Source organism: Meleagris gallopavo, chromosome 6 (assembly GCF_905368555.1).
Source record: "Meleagris gallopavo chromosome 6, MGAL_WU_HG_1.1, whole genome shotgun sequence".
Lineage (NCBI taxonomy): Eukaryota > Metazoa > Chordata > Aves > Galliformes > Phasianidae > Meleagris > Meleagris gallopavo.
The window spans coordinates 24,429,783-24,446,625 of NC_139409.1; the positions used below are offsets into that span (position 1 = coordinate 24,429,783).

Here is a 16,843-nt window from a genome sequence, read left to right on the forward strand (position 1 = left end):
TAGAACTAGCATTATATACCTGTTTCAACTCACACTTCTGAGTTGTAATATAATAACTGGTTTTAAATGACTTTCAAATGCAATAATGAATGCACTCAGTGCATTTAGCTCTGAGCTGCCTTCTCACCTGCAGCACCAGCATAATAAGATCTGCGCGATATCTCGCGAGCAAGATTAATTAAACCTTTCCTTTCTATTATCTTTGCTCCTATTCTAATCTAACGCTTAATAAAAAAATCCCATCAACAAGCGCATGCGAAAAACCGAGCTCCGGACACAAAGCGGAACGGGAGGAAAGCGGCTCCCAGGCTCACGAGCGGGCTGCTCGCAGCGCCGGGCTGCCAGCGGCTGCCCTCTGCCGGCCGGGAAGCCCGAGAAGGAATTCTGCCTGCCCTGCAGCACAGCCCTGCCCAGACACAGGCTTCTTCATAGAGAGAAAAGTGGGCCCTTGCTGCTGATACATAATCGGCTATAATAATTGATCATGTGTGAACATAGTCCTGGTTATTTCTTCCCCCAGATTAAATGTAGAAAGAAAAGGAGGTGAGCGCAGAAAGACAAAAAGTAAAACTTTTTGGAGAAGAGAAAGCTCCGGGGAGACCTCCTTGTGGCCTTCCACTACTAGAAGGGAGCATATAAACAGGAGGGGAACGGCTGTTTATGAGGGTGGATAGTGATAGGACAAGGGAGAATGATTTTAAACTGAGACAGGAGAGGTTGAGGTCAGATATTAGGAGGAAGTTTTTCCACACAGAGTGCGGTGACGCACTGGAACAGGTTGCCCAAGGAGGCTGTGGATGCCCCATCCCTGGATGCATTCAAGGCCAGGCTGGATGTGGCTCTGGGCAGCCTGGCCTGGTGGCTGGTGACCATGCACACAGCAGGGGGTTGAAACTCAATGATCTTTGAGGTCCTTTTCAGCCCAGGCTGTTTTATGATTCTATGAAGACCATTAAGAAGGGTGTTGCACACTGGAGCTCCATCCCACCCTCCACGCTACAAGTCCATCTTAAGCCAGCCGGCCAGCCGCCCGTGGCTGTTGTCTTAAATCAGAAAAAAAACCAAACAACCTACCCAAAAACCTACATGGCTTCACAAAAGTCATAAAGGCTGTGGAATTCATGCCTATATATGGGGAATGAATTAATAGATTTTTACTCCTGAGACCCCAAACATATATGCCCTTAATGAGAATAAGGCAAGCAAACAAGGCCTTCCTCCTCAGGACTCCAGAAAATAGCTATAATAATTAGGATCACCAGTATAGGATCTTGCCTCACTAAGTAAATGCCCAATGTACTATGAATTAAAAAGAATTATAGTAGACTTTCTTAAATATCTGACTCTTCCACAAGACTACTTATCCCTCCTACAGCCTACCACCTGCTTGTTGCTCTTCCTTATCTCACAAGTGAACAACATTGCAGCAGAATGTGCATCAGAGTGATAACAGAACATGTGCTGCACCTATTTTTTTACTGCAGGCATTTTCATACCATCTGAGCATTGGAAAGTTCACAGTAACAGATCTTATCTTTACACAGCAGAAACCAATCAATATACTCTATACTCCTTGCCCAAGTCAAAATATACTCTATTGCTTAAAAAAAAAAAAAAAAAAAAAAAAAAAAGCCAAACATATGACCCTTATGTAAATAGGTCTGCAGGAACATATTATCTTACTCAATGGCATGTTGATAACTAACAAGTAGTGCAAGGCAAAATATGGCCACTACTAGTAAAGCTGGACAGTTCCTGAGCTCCACAGTACTGAGAGATTTCTGGTTCAAATAGACAAATTCAGAAATTCAAAGAGATTCAGTGGATTAGGAGGGGTGAAAAAAGTAATGAACAGACAATCCATCACCTTATGAAATTTTTTTTTAATACCAGAACTGCTTATGGCTTTGGTTTCCCTGTCAAAAGAGATGTTAAACTAGACTACTGTCTAGCACGATGGTAGTCAAGTCACTCTGCAGCGCTCATAGTTTTGTTTCAAGTTACCTTTACACAATTATTAAAAATTTGTCCCGGGTAAAAAAAAAAACAAAACAAAACTTTTTTTTTTTTTTTTTTGGTAGAGCATTAAAAATTCTTATGCTTAATGAAATCGTTTTTCTTTTCTTTTTCCATTTTCTTAAGCAAGGTCCCTAATCCCATTGTCTTTGAAGGTGCTTTGTCTAACAACAATCTATGGCTAAGAGGGCTGGCTCACCACGCAGTCGATCACATGCAGCTGAGTGGCAACAGTCTACCTTTCCGTCTTCCATAAGTGAAAAAATGCTTGAAATACTTAGTCATGTAACTTCCATTCGACTGACACAAATGACCCCGTTAACGCTCTATTTTCAAGAATAATAAATACATTTAAAAATTGAAGCCCCTGAGTTAGAAACGAAGACATAACTCAGCTTCTCTTTGATAATAGTCATAGCTAACTTTAGACAGGTGGTATATTTAAAAGATTCAAAAGGGACAACTTGTGGCTTTATGGTAACAAGGAAGATTCCCATTGGTTTCATTTAAGTATGATCCAGCACCACCACCATTATCAACTCTAGTAAGCACCTCTGCATAGCTATGTATTCTTTTCAAAACTAGACCAAAGTTCTCATGAATTACTTGAAAGACATTCAGAACAGAGTAATATATCCAAACCCACACTGAGGCATACAAATCACTAACCAGCTCAAGTGAACTTGCCTTATTCTCAGAGGACACACAACAGTTTGCATCACTTTGCCTTGATTCCTCAGTGCAGAGTTCACAATAAAACACGTTAAATGACTGCCAGGCAAATCAATACATTTGAGACCATCACATAAGGAACCAAAGTTTTCTATAAAGTATTTTCCCATGAATTTCAAAATTTTGGTACAGCAGGATGAATTCTGTAATAGGATAACTACAGAAAGCTCTTATTTTCAATAGCATTTTCAAAATCTATCCCAAAGACCACTTAAACTTTAGGTTTGCATATTTATTTTTTCTTTTAAAGGAGAGCACGTGCAAATTGCTTGCAGCACTTGCATTTAGGGTTGATTCTATCAACAGCTACTCTTGAGTAGCTGACTTGTAATGTTTCAGTGTGCGAGCTGAAGGATCAGTTGCTTTAACCCATCTTGGCATCCAGTAGTGGGGCAGCCAGTTGCTTCGCCCTGGGTAGTGCTTCTCAAAGATCTGACGGTAGTAGTAACTTTCTTTTGTTCTAGGAGGATTGAAAGGATATTTCTCCGCTGCCTTTTCCAGTAGAAGGTCATCAACCTGTAGAAACAGCAGAACCCACATTAGAAAGCACATTAAGCTACTTTCTAATTTATGCAAGCCAATTTGCTCAAAGTCAGACATGAGAATTCACCACAAGTGGCCTCTAAGTTTTTAAAAACCTTTAAACCTATTCTAAAGGCAGGTAGAGATTTCTCACAGGTGAATTTTTGTCACAGGCTCCTTTCTATCTTTATGGATACGTAACCACATGTCCAGTGCTCTTTATGTTTCTCTCTGTATTACATGAGATTACATGTAATATCCCTTTGTTATTAAGATCAAGAAAACCCTTTTTTCTTATCCTTTTCTTCGCTGTGAATCAATGGCACAACTTGAAGCAGACTTCTTCCATGTAAATGGCATCCTATTCTTTTCTGCTCATAATGAGCTCTTCACTCTGCTTGTATAACTAGGCTCTTAGCATCAGAAGACCCGGGATGCAGAGGCAGAAGACACTTGCAGCTGCTGATGTGGCTAAGAAAGGAAGGAAGAAAACTTGCACCAGTTGACAATTTCTAAAGCAGCTTCCCCTCAACATGCTGTGTAATTCCCCACAGCCATGAAATAAAATTGCCCCTACTACACCAATACTGGCTCAGTAGAGACAGCACAACACTAAGAACTACTTTCTTGCCTGTAGATAAAGTAGAGAAGGACACACACAGTTGGTAGTAAGACAGACAAGTGCCCGTCCATAAGCCCAACTACACATATTTCTGTGTAACAGAGCTCTGGTATAAAATGAGTTGTTAATCCTTCTTCTCAGTGATTAACTACCTCTATGCACCAGAGACTATCCTTTGTCTGAAGCCAAAATGCTGCAAGTCTTCAGTGATCATTGGTGCAAAGAGAGGCATTAAAAAGCAAAAGGGCTCAGGTGGGCATAACTACAAAAAAACAAATGAAATGAACAAGAAAGGATATTAGAGTAATTATACTGTTACTCCACTGCAGAGTAAGTTCATGCAAGTGTTTTCAACTGAAGTAGCTGCTTTACTTATAGCCCAGAAATTGTGTTTGCCAACACAGAATCTAATTTGCAATCCAGATACTTAAATGATGCTCATTTCCTTACAGTCATTTCTGCCAGACTCTAACATTTCTTTGTACCTATGATTTCAAATGTCTTTAAGCAACTCCCACTCCAGCCCCATCTCTGAAGGCATTTAAGGGCAAGCTGGATGGGGCCCTGGGCAGCCTAACCTAGTGAGAAGCAACTCTGCCCACAGCAGCGGGGTTGGAACTAGATAATTTTTAAGGTCCCTTCCAACCCAGGCCATTCTACAATTCTATGAACTTGGAAGGCTGCTGATTAAAACTTTTCTTGCTCCTCCATCATGAAACTCAAGTTATTATCACATCCAGATTTATTCTCCCAACTAAGAATATGATCTGTTTCCTCTCTGGCAGTAATATTTCAATATAACTAAATGTGAAAGAGAAAAACCCCAAATACTATGGTACTATACCTGTTGATCAATATAGTCTTGAAGAATAGAAAACCAGGATTTCTTTACTGATGCTATACCATCACTGAAAGCTTCTTTGGGTCTCCAAAGTATTTCTTTGGGAAGCAAGTTAGAATCTTCAAAGGACTGTCTTAAAAGGTATTTCTCGATTCCATTCTATTTACAGAACAACAAACAATGCCATGAGTTTCAGGAACTGCAGTACAAAGATTTAAATACTTGACTAAGAAATATTTATTTTCAAAAGATCTGGCCAGAAATGAGTACCCAGTAGCCCGATATTCCAGCAAAATATTTAAAATCATATTTGGTCACATGGAATTCGGCAATTCAATCATGCTTAGAACACATAGCTGTTGATTTGTAAGTCTGCATTTGGGTTCAACCCTAGTTGTACACACCTTTGGGATTCGCAGTTCTGCTGGTAGAGATAAATAGTAAGAAGTAAAGCGATGATCCAGAAATGGGACTCTTAGCTCAAGACTAATTGGGGACAAAAAACAGAAGAGATACTGAATTAATCCAACACACGAGATACTTATAAAATCCTTAACAGTTAAACTGTCCTTGTATTTCCTGTCTTTCACATCAGCACAAGATTTTCTGCTTTTACTTGGGAGAAATTTCACATGTATTCATGACTAACTCATGACTAATTCATGACTAACTCCATTTAATTCATCAATTTAGAGAGTTAAGTTTATTGTCTGAATGGATTAACTACAGATTTCAGATGATTTATGATGCCATCTGCCGGACAGCTTCTGGTACAATGCATTTACAAACTACAATCCTGCAGGATTTGCAACATCTGTTGTTTCACATAAACAAAAATACATTGAAAAATCTGTTTGCCTCCAGAGAACTACCAAGAACCTGCAAACTGCTGACTGGGATTTGCATCAGTATTTGTAAAGATGTCACAGAATCAAGCAAAGATTTCTACTGTTATTTCTGAAATCCACATTTGTTCATATTTTCAGAAAACACTGAAAGAGAGCCTATGTAGACACCATTCAGCTGTTGCCTACTTATCCTGTAGCATACGCAGGATATGTCAGTAGCAGACATGCAAATACAAAGTCCTCCTGCTCACATTCTCTTATAGATGACATGGCTTTTAAGGACACTCGAAAGCTTCCCAACTTCAAAGGCAAATGGAGATGCTATACTAGATACAGAGTTCAAGCAGAGTATGGACTGCATCCAGTTTGTTACTACTGCTCTTACGACTGATGTTCTTCTCAGAGCAGTTTAGATCCAGACAATAATGAAGTTATCATGTGTCACAATATTCTAAACCATTCAGTAGTTCAAGCAGCAACAAGTGAACAACTGTTACAGTCTTCTCAATGGCAAAGGAACTTTTATCATCTTGTTAAGCTCTTCAACGTCCAGCATCCAGAGACCACACCTTACCCATGTGCTGCAGTAGTTCTGTCTGCACGAAGTACATCAAACAGGTAGAGCTCCTTCAGAAGCCTCTCACTCTCTTCTGCAGCCTCTTCAGGAGATGGTGCCTGTAACCAGATGTGTATGTAGCATGCAGATCTGATAAAGCTGCAGTAAGGGAACCATTACTCACTGTCCTACATTTGCATGTACCAAGCAAGTCTGTGACAGCTGACAAAAACTTGTCAACTTGCATGCTAAGATTCCCAGATACCTATTTATGGAAATAAGCAATCTCTCCTCAAGTACAAAACAAGGTGTAAGACCAATGCCTGCCTTTGCAAATACATCATTATAAAGTGGAAGCATACAGAACTCCTAATTTTAATCATATTCATTTTCAAGAGCTTAAGTAGGACTCACACGATCTCAGAACTAGCAAAGAATACACACAAGAAATAAGAGTCTGAGTAAATTTGAAAAAGTCATTTTTCCAAGAGATTGAATCCCTTGGATTTTATGCCACCTCAGGAGTAAGTCTCAACAAGTATACAGCTGTGACAATTCTCAAACTTCACACCTTGAGATCTCAGTAGAGATTCTCTGTTTAAGGGGAGAACAAGAAGTCCAAGGGCCTGCTGGAAATATACTTACCTTATGGAAATATATATATCCCTGAGTCAACTCATCTGATCCTTCTCCCGAAAAAATGACCACACTGTCTGTTTTCTTGCGTATATATTTGGAGACAAGATACATACCTTAAAAGAAGTATAAAGTTATTAAAATACAGCTATATATGTTATACACAGTTGGTACAATTTTAATTTAGTATCTTATAAGTTTCTTGCCTGCAATAATTTCTTCTGTAGCAGAGAACTGCAATGCACTAACATTACACCTTCTTGTTGTTTAAAGCCAACCATCACCAGCCACACAAACTAAATGCTGCAGATACATCTAAAATGTGAACTTATAGTTTGCACTCAAAATATGCAAGATGTATGTGTTAGTCATCCTGGGAATGCTGGAAGATTCCCATGAGAACAAACACAGAATTTCTTCTAACTCGATTAGAAATGAAGCATGTTTAATCTCAGCAGAGTCCTGAAAAAACCTTTTAGCTTTGGAGAACAAAAATATCAGCAAAAGTTGCTGCTTATCTCTGCCACTGTGGATTGAACCAGACAAGGTCTTTTTTATTTTTTTATTTTTTTTAAAGAAGTATTTATTAATCAGAGTTATGTCCTTCCCCCATTAAATCTTTTGTATGTATATTTTGTAAATATGCTTTTGTAACAGAAGTATTAAACAGGATGAGGGGAAATGGCCTGACGTTGCGCCAGGGGAAGTTTAGATTGGATATCAGGAAACACTTCTTTACAGAAAGGGTTGTTAAGCACTAGAATAGGCTCCCCAGGGAGGTGGTTGAGTCACCATCCCTGGATGTGTTTAAAAAATGTTTGGATGTGGTGTTCAGGGACATGATTTAGCAGAGGGTTGTTAGAGTTAGGGTAGTATGGGTAGGTTGTGGTTGGATTCTATGATCTTGAAGGCCTTTTCCAACCTGAGTGATTCTATGATTCAAAGAAAAGGACCTATTTCACTATATTTCTTAACAGGAAATAATCACAAAATAAGGATAGCAGATGAAAAGTTCGCTTTATTTTTTAAACGAACATTTTCAGTATTTCACACTGCAAAATCCTACCTCATGTAAAATTCCACTCAAGGACCTGAGTTTTCAAACCTGTTTTATCTTTTTGGCTTATTAACTTGTTTACAAAGCTATAGGCCGATGTAAGTGTAACTGGGTAAAATGCCATAGCTCGCATTAGGCAGAAGGCCACACTAGATTAGGGTTTTTCATTCTTATCATGTTGGTAACCTTTTTTTATGGACCTGCTGGTGACTTCTGCCATTTCTCAGAATCAAGCATACATTAGGAGAAGTCTACCTGACTTCAGTGTGCACGTATTACTAGAGGGTGATAAGAGATACTTCACTTTAGTATTAAGATTATGCAAGAAATGTGGTAACCATAACTGTTTCACTATGGTAACATTCAATGCCTCAAACACTATTCCTCAAATATAGGTTATGCCTCATATAACCTGTATGTTTTCCCTCTTCTTCCAAGGTTTATACTTATCAGAATGGAAAACCTAGACCCATAGATCAAATATTTATTTTTATATTATGTTCCTTTTTCATCGCAAAGTTTCAGGAATAGCTTTCGACAATATCTTACAGTCAATGACTTTGAAACTAATAACCAGTTTGGCTTCAATCCGATGTCACAGATGAGAGTTGGGAGCAAGAACCCAGGAGTCTCTGTTCCCAAATTCTACAACAGTTAATGACGAAAACAGAGTTTTGTATAAAATGTTATTAAAGCAATACAAAGCGAGTACTGCTATTAAAAATCTTACCAATTGAAGCTCTTACTGTTGTTATATCGTAGGTTTCCAAAGAAAAGATAACCTCCTCTACTGCCTGAATTCCCTCTTCAGAATTAAATATTACTTCATGGTGTTCGCTGCCTATATGCGCTGCCACCTGTTGGTAAGAAGTCACAATAACATATTAAAACATTTTTAAACACGCTCTCTGGAATCACCAGTTCCCTTTCGCTATAAACAGTGAGAATTACAGGACTTAAGGACAAGAAAACACAACGCCGTAGCAGTCACTCCTACTCGCAGTGGTACTCTGTCAAAGGGAGCACTTCCCAACTACACGGTGCTCAATTCTGACTGCAGAACATCCATCTGCTTGCCCAAAGCCTAACAGAATCTGCAGAGGATTTAAACACTCTGGAATTTACTCAGAAGAGAAAAGACAGCTCAAAAGTTATGACAGCTGGATACCCAAAGGGAACCTCAGATACCCAACCATTTGTACATGGCTCTTAATTCAAGATGCTGACAATGAACTTGAAGTGTTTAACTTGCATACAAATACCATTAGCAGAGGAACAATAGCACGGTGAGTGACCATAAAACTCAGAGGTTTTAAGAGTAGTAAAACTGAGACCATTCTGAGGTACTGTTTCCTTTAGTAACAATAAAGTAATAGCCCATCACAAAAAAGTCTTCCAAAAAATGAAGGGAAAATAGTTATGGCTCAAATCCTCTTGTTGAGCAATTAATTAAACAGCAAATGTTGTACTAAATGATTCACAGCAAACTGATTTACATCTTCACATTTTAATCAGTACCACAATCAATATCGTATCATGAAGTCTGCACAATTAATATGCACTGTCCCTAATACTCAACAACCCAGAACAACCTGGAAACAATATTTATTATACCTTTCTGGCAGCCAGTAAATCAGGACTGTTTTCCATCCCAATTGCAAAGGTTTGTAGTGGATATTTTATGTTCATTTCTTTCATCAGTTTCAGAAGAACAGCTGCAACCAAGCTGGAATCTAAGCCCCCTTTTAAAAACAAAACAAACAACAAAATGCCAAATTATTTGGTTAGATGACTGACTGTTTTTTATTTCCCTCTAAAGGCACTAACTCTAGATAGCAGAATTTCACATGCAGGTTTCATTTTTAAGCAAAGTGAATCTAAAGCACGTCTGTAAAACTGCAGATTTACCTCTGCTTAACACTGTACCACTAGAGATGCACCTTCTCAACCTTGCTACACTAGGGTCCACTCTTCATTTCAAAACTGCTCTCCATCATCTTCTACATATGTTACTTTACTAAAAAAACTAAGGAAAAAAAAAATTTTGATTTGCTGTTTGAATAAACCAAAACAAAGCAAAAACATTTTGTTTGACCTACAACAGAATGGTTAGTGTAAGAATTCCATGTTTCCCTGATCATTTTTTCAAAAGCATGCTTAACATTTTGAGTGAAATTCATTTTTGAAACTACTTCAGAGTGAAAAGGCTCACTAGCAGCATTCTTTCTTTTTCCTCCCTTACTTTTTCCCCTAGAGGAGTATAGAAGAATTTGAACAGTTCGAAAAACAAACAAACAACAAAATACCAAGAGACATCCTAAGGCTCTTCTATTTTACTCTGACTAGCTAGTTCTACTGCTCTTTGTCTACTTCTACTTGTTGCTCTCCCTTTTAAGTATTGAGCAAAGCACAGCCCCATACTCGTCTGCAGTTCTAGCAGAGAACAATATGGCCTTCTGCTTGTTTCCTACACTTTGTACCTAGTTTTTCAGCTAACATTCCCGCTCTGATTGTCATCTGTGGGACCCTGACAAAAATTTCCCTTTAGAAATACATGAATTACAAGCAAAGTGAGAGGAAAGACAGAGAGCACAGAAATGAAACCGAGTGCTTGAGACTGAAAAATCAGGGAAATGAACATCTGTGTTTTCACAGTGAAGCCAAGTTCCAATCCCTTTGTGATTGGAAGAGCAAGCAACTCTATCTGTGATGCTCCAGGTAAAATTGTGAAGCATGGAGATACTCTGGTATCTTATCAGTCCAGGACTTGAGTTTTGCCACTGATATGCAGTGTAGATGTGGATCTGAGGAGTCAACTGTCCTCTAATTTGAGAAGTCCGTTTCAAAAACAAATCTCAGATATTTATTGAGGCTGAGATACTCCAGCTCTACATGTCTCCATGTTTCATTTACATCCCTCCTTTTTATCATGTCACAGTAAAGAAATACTCCAACAGTATCACCTGTCAGTTCTCTCTCATTCTGATGCACACTCACTAGGATAGGTGAAAAATGAGTGTAACTGCTTATGTTCAGTGCATGAATAAACAGTGTTACCAGAACTCTACCCAGAAGTAGAAAGTGCTACAAAAACACAGTGAATGTCAGTCCCACGGCTACAAAGCCTTACCTTTGCAAGTCTGAACCACCACATCACTCTGATCAGCTAAGTCAGAGAACAACTTCTTGTACCACAAGCTACTACCTCACCTGAAAGAGAGTGTACTAAATAATTTTGGTCCAGAAGTTCCCCTGTAATTTGGTAAACAAAGGGCAGTCTGGGATGTAGGCTAAGGCAAAGAATATGACAAGTAAGAATTTCAATCCCATTTCTTTCTGAAACAGTCCTCTATGTTTCAGATTTGGTGATTCTTCAATAAAACTATCTTTTTCTCTTCTTAGTTAAAAATGGTTATTTCCTCAATAAGACAACATCCCAGCCTAGAATAAACTTCACAAGCACACGACTTTCAAGATATCTGTAAACTAGGAAACTTCATCACAGACCATTAAGGTCTCTGTAACTAAGAATGGAAGATTTAGATCACTTGAGGCGTATCACAGCAGAACAGTCAGTATTTTTTTCTTCTAACTGATCGATGACAGCTGGGAAATGAGAAAAGACACGGAATCATTGCAATTTGTGCTATTTACCTGACAAAAGACAACCAATCCTTCTGTGAGCCATCAAACGCTTTCTAACAGCATTTTCAAACAGAACACGGATGTTGCTCTTCACTGTTTCAAGGTCAAAGCCTGACCAGGAGAAAGAAGAGAAAACCAAAAGAAAAGCATAGTTTCATAAAGATTATGATTTTATTCACACTTTTTAATCAGAATTAATAGGAAATGCTTTGCTGTACTACCTGAAGGCAGATTTTCCACTGTATCACAAGCAGCATGGAGTGGTTCATCTTTATAACTATGAAACTTTACTATTTCCACTGATGCAACCTTGCCAGAGGGCTTCAAATCCAGCACTTCATAATGACCAGGAAGAAATGGTTCCACTTTAGGAAATAAGGATGTTGAAAGCTTTAAGTTGATAAGTCCTATAAATAAAACAGGAGGAAAACAAAATAAAATATAGAGATAGTTTAACCTGGATTATGTAAGGTATACCTCACTCAACTTAAGATTTGTTTTTGCAAGTGTTGACACTAGAGAGAGTTACTTACAAAGAAATAGATAAATTATACTGAAAGTGTCATAACAAAGGAAAAAAAGCCTCACCATATAAAATTCGCACATCCATTAAAAAATTATCCAAAGCTACAGAAAATTTCAGTAGGGTTTTACAATTCTTGGCCTTTACAGATTCTAAGTTCTAGTGGCATTATTTCCCATTGGATTGCAGGAATACATTCTAACATAATTTACTGAAGCATAAATCTAGCCTAATTCAACTTCAGGTAACTTAAACATCTTGGGCTCAATATTAATACTGTAATAGAACACAAAAAACTATAAAATCAAAGTTATTTTAGGAATTTTAAGGACAATTAAACATTTTCAAAAGTTAGTGTCTGTTTTTTTCTGGGTTTTTTGTTTGTTTTTTAAATGATGCACAGACTTCATACTACTAAATATTACTTCTTACTACTGAACTAACTGTTCACTTTCTCTTCACACTTAGAAGAGGCTAAGGAAGTGTGCCTCCAATAACAATACTTAATACTAGATGCTCAATACTACTGTTTTACCTTTTGCCTCAGAACAGACACCCAAAAATCCATCATCAGTCAGCACCTTAAACAGTGGTCTGACTCCATACGTGTCTCTTGCAAGAAACACTTTTCTGTTCGCTGTGTCCAGAAGGATGAAAGCAAATACACCATCCAGCATGGATGCTGTTTGTTCTATCCCTCCTCTGTTGTACAGATGAAGGATAACCTCACCATCCACCAGTGTTTGATACTCAAATCCAAACTGCTTCTGCAACTAAGAAAAGAAACACACAAACGAACAGTTGCAAATACTGATTAACAATCAAAGAAAAAAAAAAAACAAAAAACAACCATAAAGAAAATTTACTAAAGAAAACAAAAGTTTTTCGTTTGTAAAATAGAGCACAAAGTTTCACAAACATTTCCACCAAAGAAGGAAATTACACTTATGTACTCAAAATATTATCCAGGATCATCTCAGAGCCAACACAGATTAATTCTGCAAACTCAAGCAATGCGCATTACAGCCTATTTTCAGGGAAGCACTTCTGTTAGCAGAAATAAAATTGCAGATACACAACCCTGGCTTTAAGAAGCACATCTTCCACAAAGAAAAGACAGAAAGAGGTAGGCACTGGTTCTAAAAATCGCACTCAAAATAGGACCAGAAACAAAAGACAACTGCATTAAGATCAAGCATAATTAATGTTCTTCTGGTGCTGCTTCTAGAGGCTTTTCAACAATTTCTGGACACCTAGGGGAAAGATGGAGGATAGTGGAAGTTTCAGTAAAACACTTGAAAGTGAAGAAGCCCCATATAATCAATGCTTTTGCATTTTAAGTTCTTTGTTTTAGTTGTTATTCATGAGACAAAGATTTGGCTCAAACTGATTAAATATTAAAATAACTAAGGCATTGCCCTAAATAAGATGGCTGTTTCACCAACGATTCTTTCATAGGTAAAAAAAAAGAAAGAAAAAAAAAGAAAAAAAAAAAGGATTCTTTATAAAAAAAGAAGGCCCTTAACCAAGGTAGGGAAAACAACCAAACAAGTTCCTGCTGACAGAACATCAAGTTTTACATAATTACATTTCCCTTAGGTTTCAGTGTGACATGAACTGAGAGTGATTCCCAGTCCTTCCAGCAACAGAAAAAAACACAGTGCAAAACAAAATTAATATTAGTCTGCTGATACAATACCCTTTACATACACTTTGCCCTGGTGTATGTACATCCTATCTTTCAAAAAGCCAGATACTTAATAGCTGAAATGTTAGTCCCCTTCCTATTTAGCCAAATTCCCAATGACATCGCTGACAGTAGGCTGACTTCAAAACTGCTATGTGATAGAAATGTAAGATACTTCAGATTATTCATATATTTCTGATACTACCATGCTCAATTTCTGATCCATTTTGAGCATTTAGTTGCAGCATGATTCAGAATCAGTCAAAAACTGCAAGCTGCCTGATAGTCTAATTTTGGATTATCTGAATCACTTACCTTTACAAGCAACACATCTCAGCACTGGCACACAAAGTTCAGCAGCAATATACAGACCATATGCAGAATGCTCTCAGGCACAGGATACGATTTTGGGCAAACCTGTGTGGAGTCCCACTGACTCAATGATATTTGAGCTCAGGATACACGAACCATACTCTTACCTGTTTGAAATTGTAGATTTCTCCATTGTAACACAGCCACAGATAAGGGAACTTCTTCACCCGGATCGGCTGCATGCCATACAGCTGGTCAACAACCGCAAGGCGGTGGAAACCAAAACAACAGTTGGTGAATCCATTGACATTCTCAAAACGAAATGCATCAGGACCTCTATGTGCTATCTTCATGGCACTCAGACACTGCACAGAAAGGCATTCATCGCTTCCAAACAAGGCCCAGATACCGCACATTGTGAAGCTGCCGAGTTACCTAGAAGTGGAAAACACATTCAGTAAGAACACAGAATCACCTTGGTTGAAGGAAACCTTATAGATCACGAAGTCCAATCAGTTACCTGACCTATATGCGGGACACAACAACTGGAAAGCATGGATACAACATGTTGATAAATAAAAAAAAGCACGGTGTCAATTGCTGGATCATAAAGATAACTGATGAAGAGAGTAGCAGACCTTATTAACACAAGATAAAACACAGCATGCAGATATGATAAGCAACCTTTGTCCAGCTCAAGAAATTCAGTTTAAACTTATCCTCAGGTCGTATTTCATACAGCACCAAGCGGGGTATCAGGTAAGATCTGCTGAAGTAACATCACACCAACAGATGCTTTCCATTCTTTCACATGAGAGCTGTTCTTCTGACACCAAAGGTACCAAGGCACGAGGGCAGCTTCATGGTTAGGAACAGAGCTAATCCCAGCACCTCTCCTTGTATTTAGGTACAGACTGCCTGTTTGTTCAGTTATGCTACCTGGGAAATCAACTTTTCCATACTCTCGGCCAGCGGCACCGTGCAGAGCCAGCCCTTCCTGGGGGCACGCGAGCGTCCCTCCCCAGCCCCATTGCCGCTGTCCGGGCAGGGCGCTGAGCCATGCAGGGAACAGGGTGTCGGCGCGCTGGGAAGGCACGGGGAAGTCGTAGGACGGCCGAACCCTACCAGGAGCGCTGCTGCAAGCAGCAGAGAAGAGATGGGCGTTCAACCCTACCAAGCGCTTTCAGAAGGCTCGCCTATCACCTCCAACCCACCGGTCGGACCAGAGCAGGTGGGAGCAGGCAGCAGCAGGGAAATAAGCGGTACCTCCCTCCCCCACGCCGTGTATCGGGTTGCCCCTCCCCCCAGGGTCTTCTGCTCTTCCGTAGAGCCAAACGGCGAGAAACACGCGACAGCCCGCCCCTCAGCCCGCCGCAGGCGGTCGCAGCCGACCGCCCAGCACACCAGTACCTCGAGTTCCCCTCCCAGGCAGCGGGCCTCGGCCGCCCCTTCCTCCGCGGCCTCGTGCAGCCCCCGCCCGGCCGAGGAACGGCAGCTGGCGATGGCCCGGAAGGAGCGGTGGGGAGGCCCTGCAGCCCGCCGCGTCCCACGCCCGCCCGGGCTCCTACCCGTGCCGGCCGCTTGCAGGGAATGCTGCCGTCCACGATGCGCCGAGCAGAGAAAGAAGCGGCCGGGGCCGGGGCCGGGGCCGTGTCCGCTGCCTGACAGCGTGAGGTAGCCGAGCTCCTCCCCTGCCGCCTGCTGAAAGCCGCGGGCAGGTTTCATCATACGGAGCCCGCCCCTGGCGCGGGCAGGCCGAGGCTGGCTCGTTGTGGCTGCCTCAAGTTGAGGGCTGCCCCTTAGGGCCAGGGGTCTGGAGCGCGCCAGCCCTATCGGAGTGTTTTAAAGAAAAACACGAGCCGCTAGGCGATGTGGGACTCGAAGCTTAGGTTCGCGGGGTGGTCTTTAAGGGTGATCTGTAGCCATCAGAACTCATCCACGGGGCTGCCTTGTTGTGTTCGGTTGGGGGCCCCTCAGTGCAAGAAAGACATGCAGGTCCTGGAATGTGTTCAGGGAAGGGCAGTGGAGCTGTGAGGGGTCTGGAGCACAAATCTGATGGGGAGCGGCTGAGGGAGCTGGGGTTGCTCAGTCTGAAGAAAAGGAGGCTCAGGGGAGATCTCGTCACTGTATACAAGTGCCTGAAAGGAGGCTGTGGCAGGTCAGCCTCCCAGGTAACAGTGGTAGGATGAGAGGGAATGGCCTTATGTTGTGGCAGGGGAGGTTCGGGCTGAGTATGAGGAAAAAAAATCTCAGAAAGAGCAGTGAGGCACTGGCACAGACTAACCAGGGAGGTGGTGGCATCGCCATCCCCGGAGATGCTCAAGAAACGTTAAGATGTGGCACTGAGGGATATGGTCAGTGGGCATGGATTGATGGCTGTACTAGGTGATCTTAGAGGTCTTTTCCAACCATAATGATGATTCTTAGAGCTGTGTTATTTTGTCTGGGAAAGAGAGCATTTACAAGGCTGATACCTTCAGGTGTGTTTACTGAAGAGCTTGCCTTGGGAAACTTACAGATGCTATAGGTACAGGGATTTTGATGCCTGTGTGAACTTCATTAATGGGCAGTTTTGCCTTTTTCCCTTAGAAAATGCTGAAGTGAATTAATTCTGCTGAGAAAACTAGAAAGAAAGTGCTAAATATAAACCTTTATTCTTCACACATACTTCAAGAAGGCCATTAGTAGTCACGTGCAATGCCGCTTCATCATTTGCTTTAGCTGACTTGGTTTAAAACTGCAGTACTGTGCATAAACTTCTTCAGATCATGAAGAACTCTATAAAAAGTTATTTTTTCAGATTTTAGTAAGCATGCTGTACTACTGTATGTATGAGAAGTGCCTCC

General features: G+C 40.5%; 1 protein-coding gene across 2 annotated transcripts; it reads right to left on the reverse strand.

Annotated features, from left to right (window-relative positions):
* Positions 1–1,863: 1,863 nt before the first annotated feature.
* Positions 1,864–15,722, reverse strand: ASNS (asparagine synthetase (glutamine-hydrolyzing)). Of its 2 annotated transcripts, none has more exons than XM_085227487.1 (12): positions 15,566–15,722; positions 14,165–14,432; positions 12,534–12,771; positions 11,697–11,882; positions 11,485–11,586; positions 9,445–9,572; positions 8,561–8,687; positions 6,783–6,889; positions 6,156–6,256; positions 5,138–5,219; positions 4,737–4,892; positions 1,864–3,264 (listed from the first exon to the last, which is right to left on the reverse strand). In XM_085227487.1, the coding sequence occupies exons 2-12, from the start codon at positions 14,411–14,413 to the stop codon at positions 3,055–3,057; spliced, it is 1,686 nt and encodes a 561-aa protein (XP_085083613.1). In that variant the 5' UTR covers positions 14,414–14,432; positions 15,566–15,722; the 3' UTR covers positions 1,864–3,054. The 2 variants fall into 2 exon arrangements, with proteins under 2 accessions (XP_085083613.1, XP_085083614.1); XM_085227488.1 differs by lacking the exon at positions 15,566–15,722 and adding an exon at positions 15,408–15,523.
* Between the last annotated feature and the right edge of the window lie 1,121 nt (positions 15,723–16,843).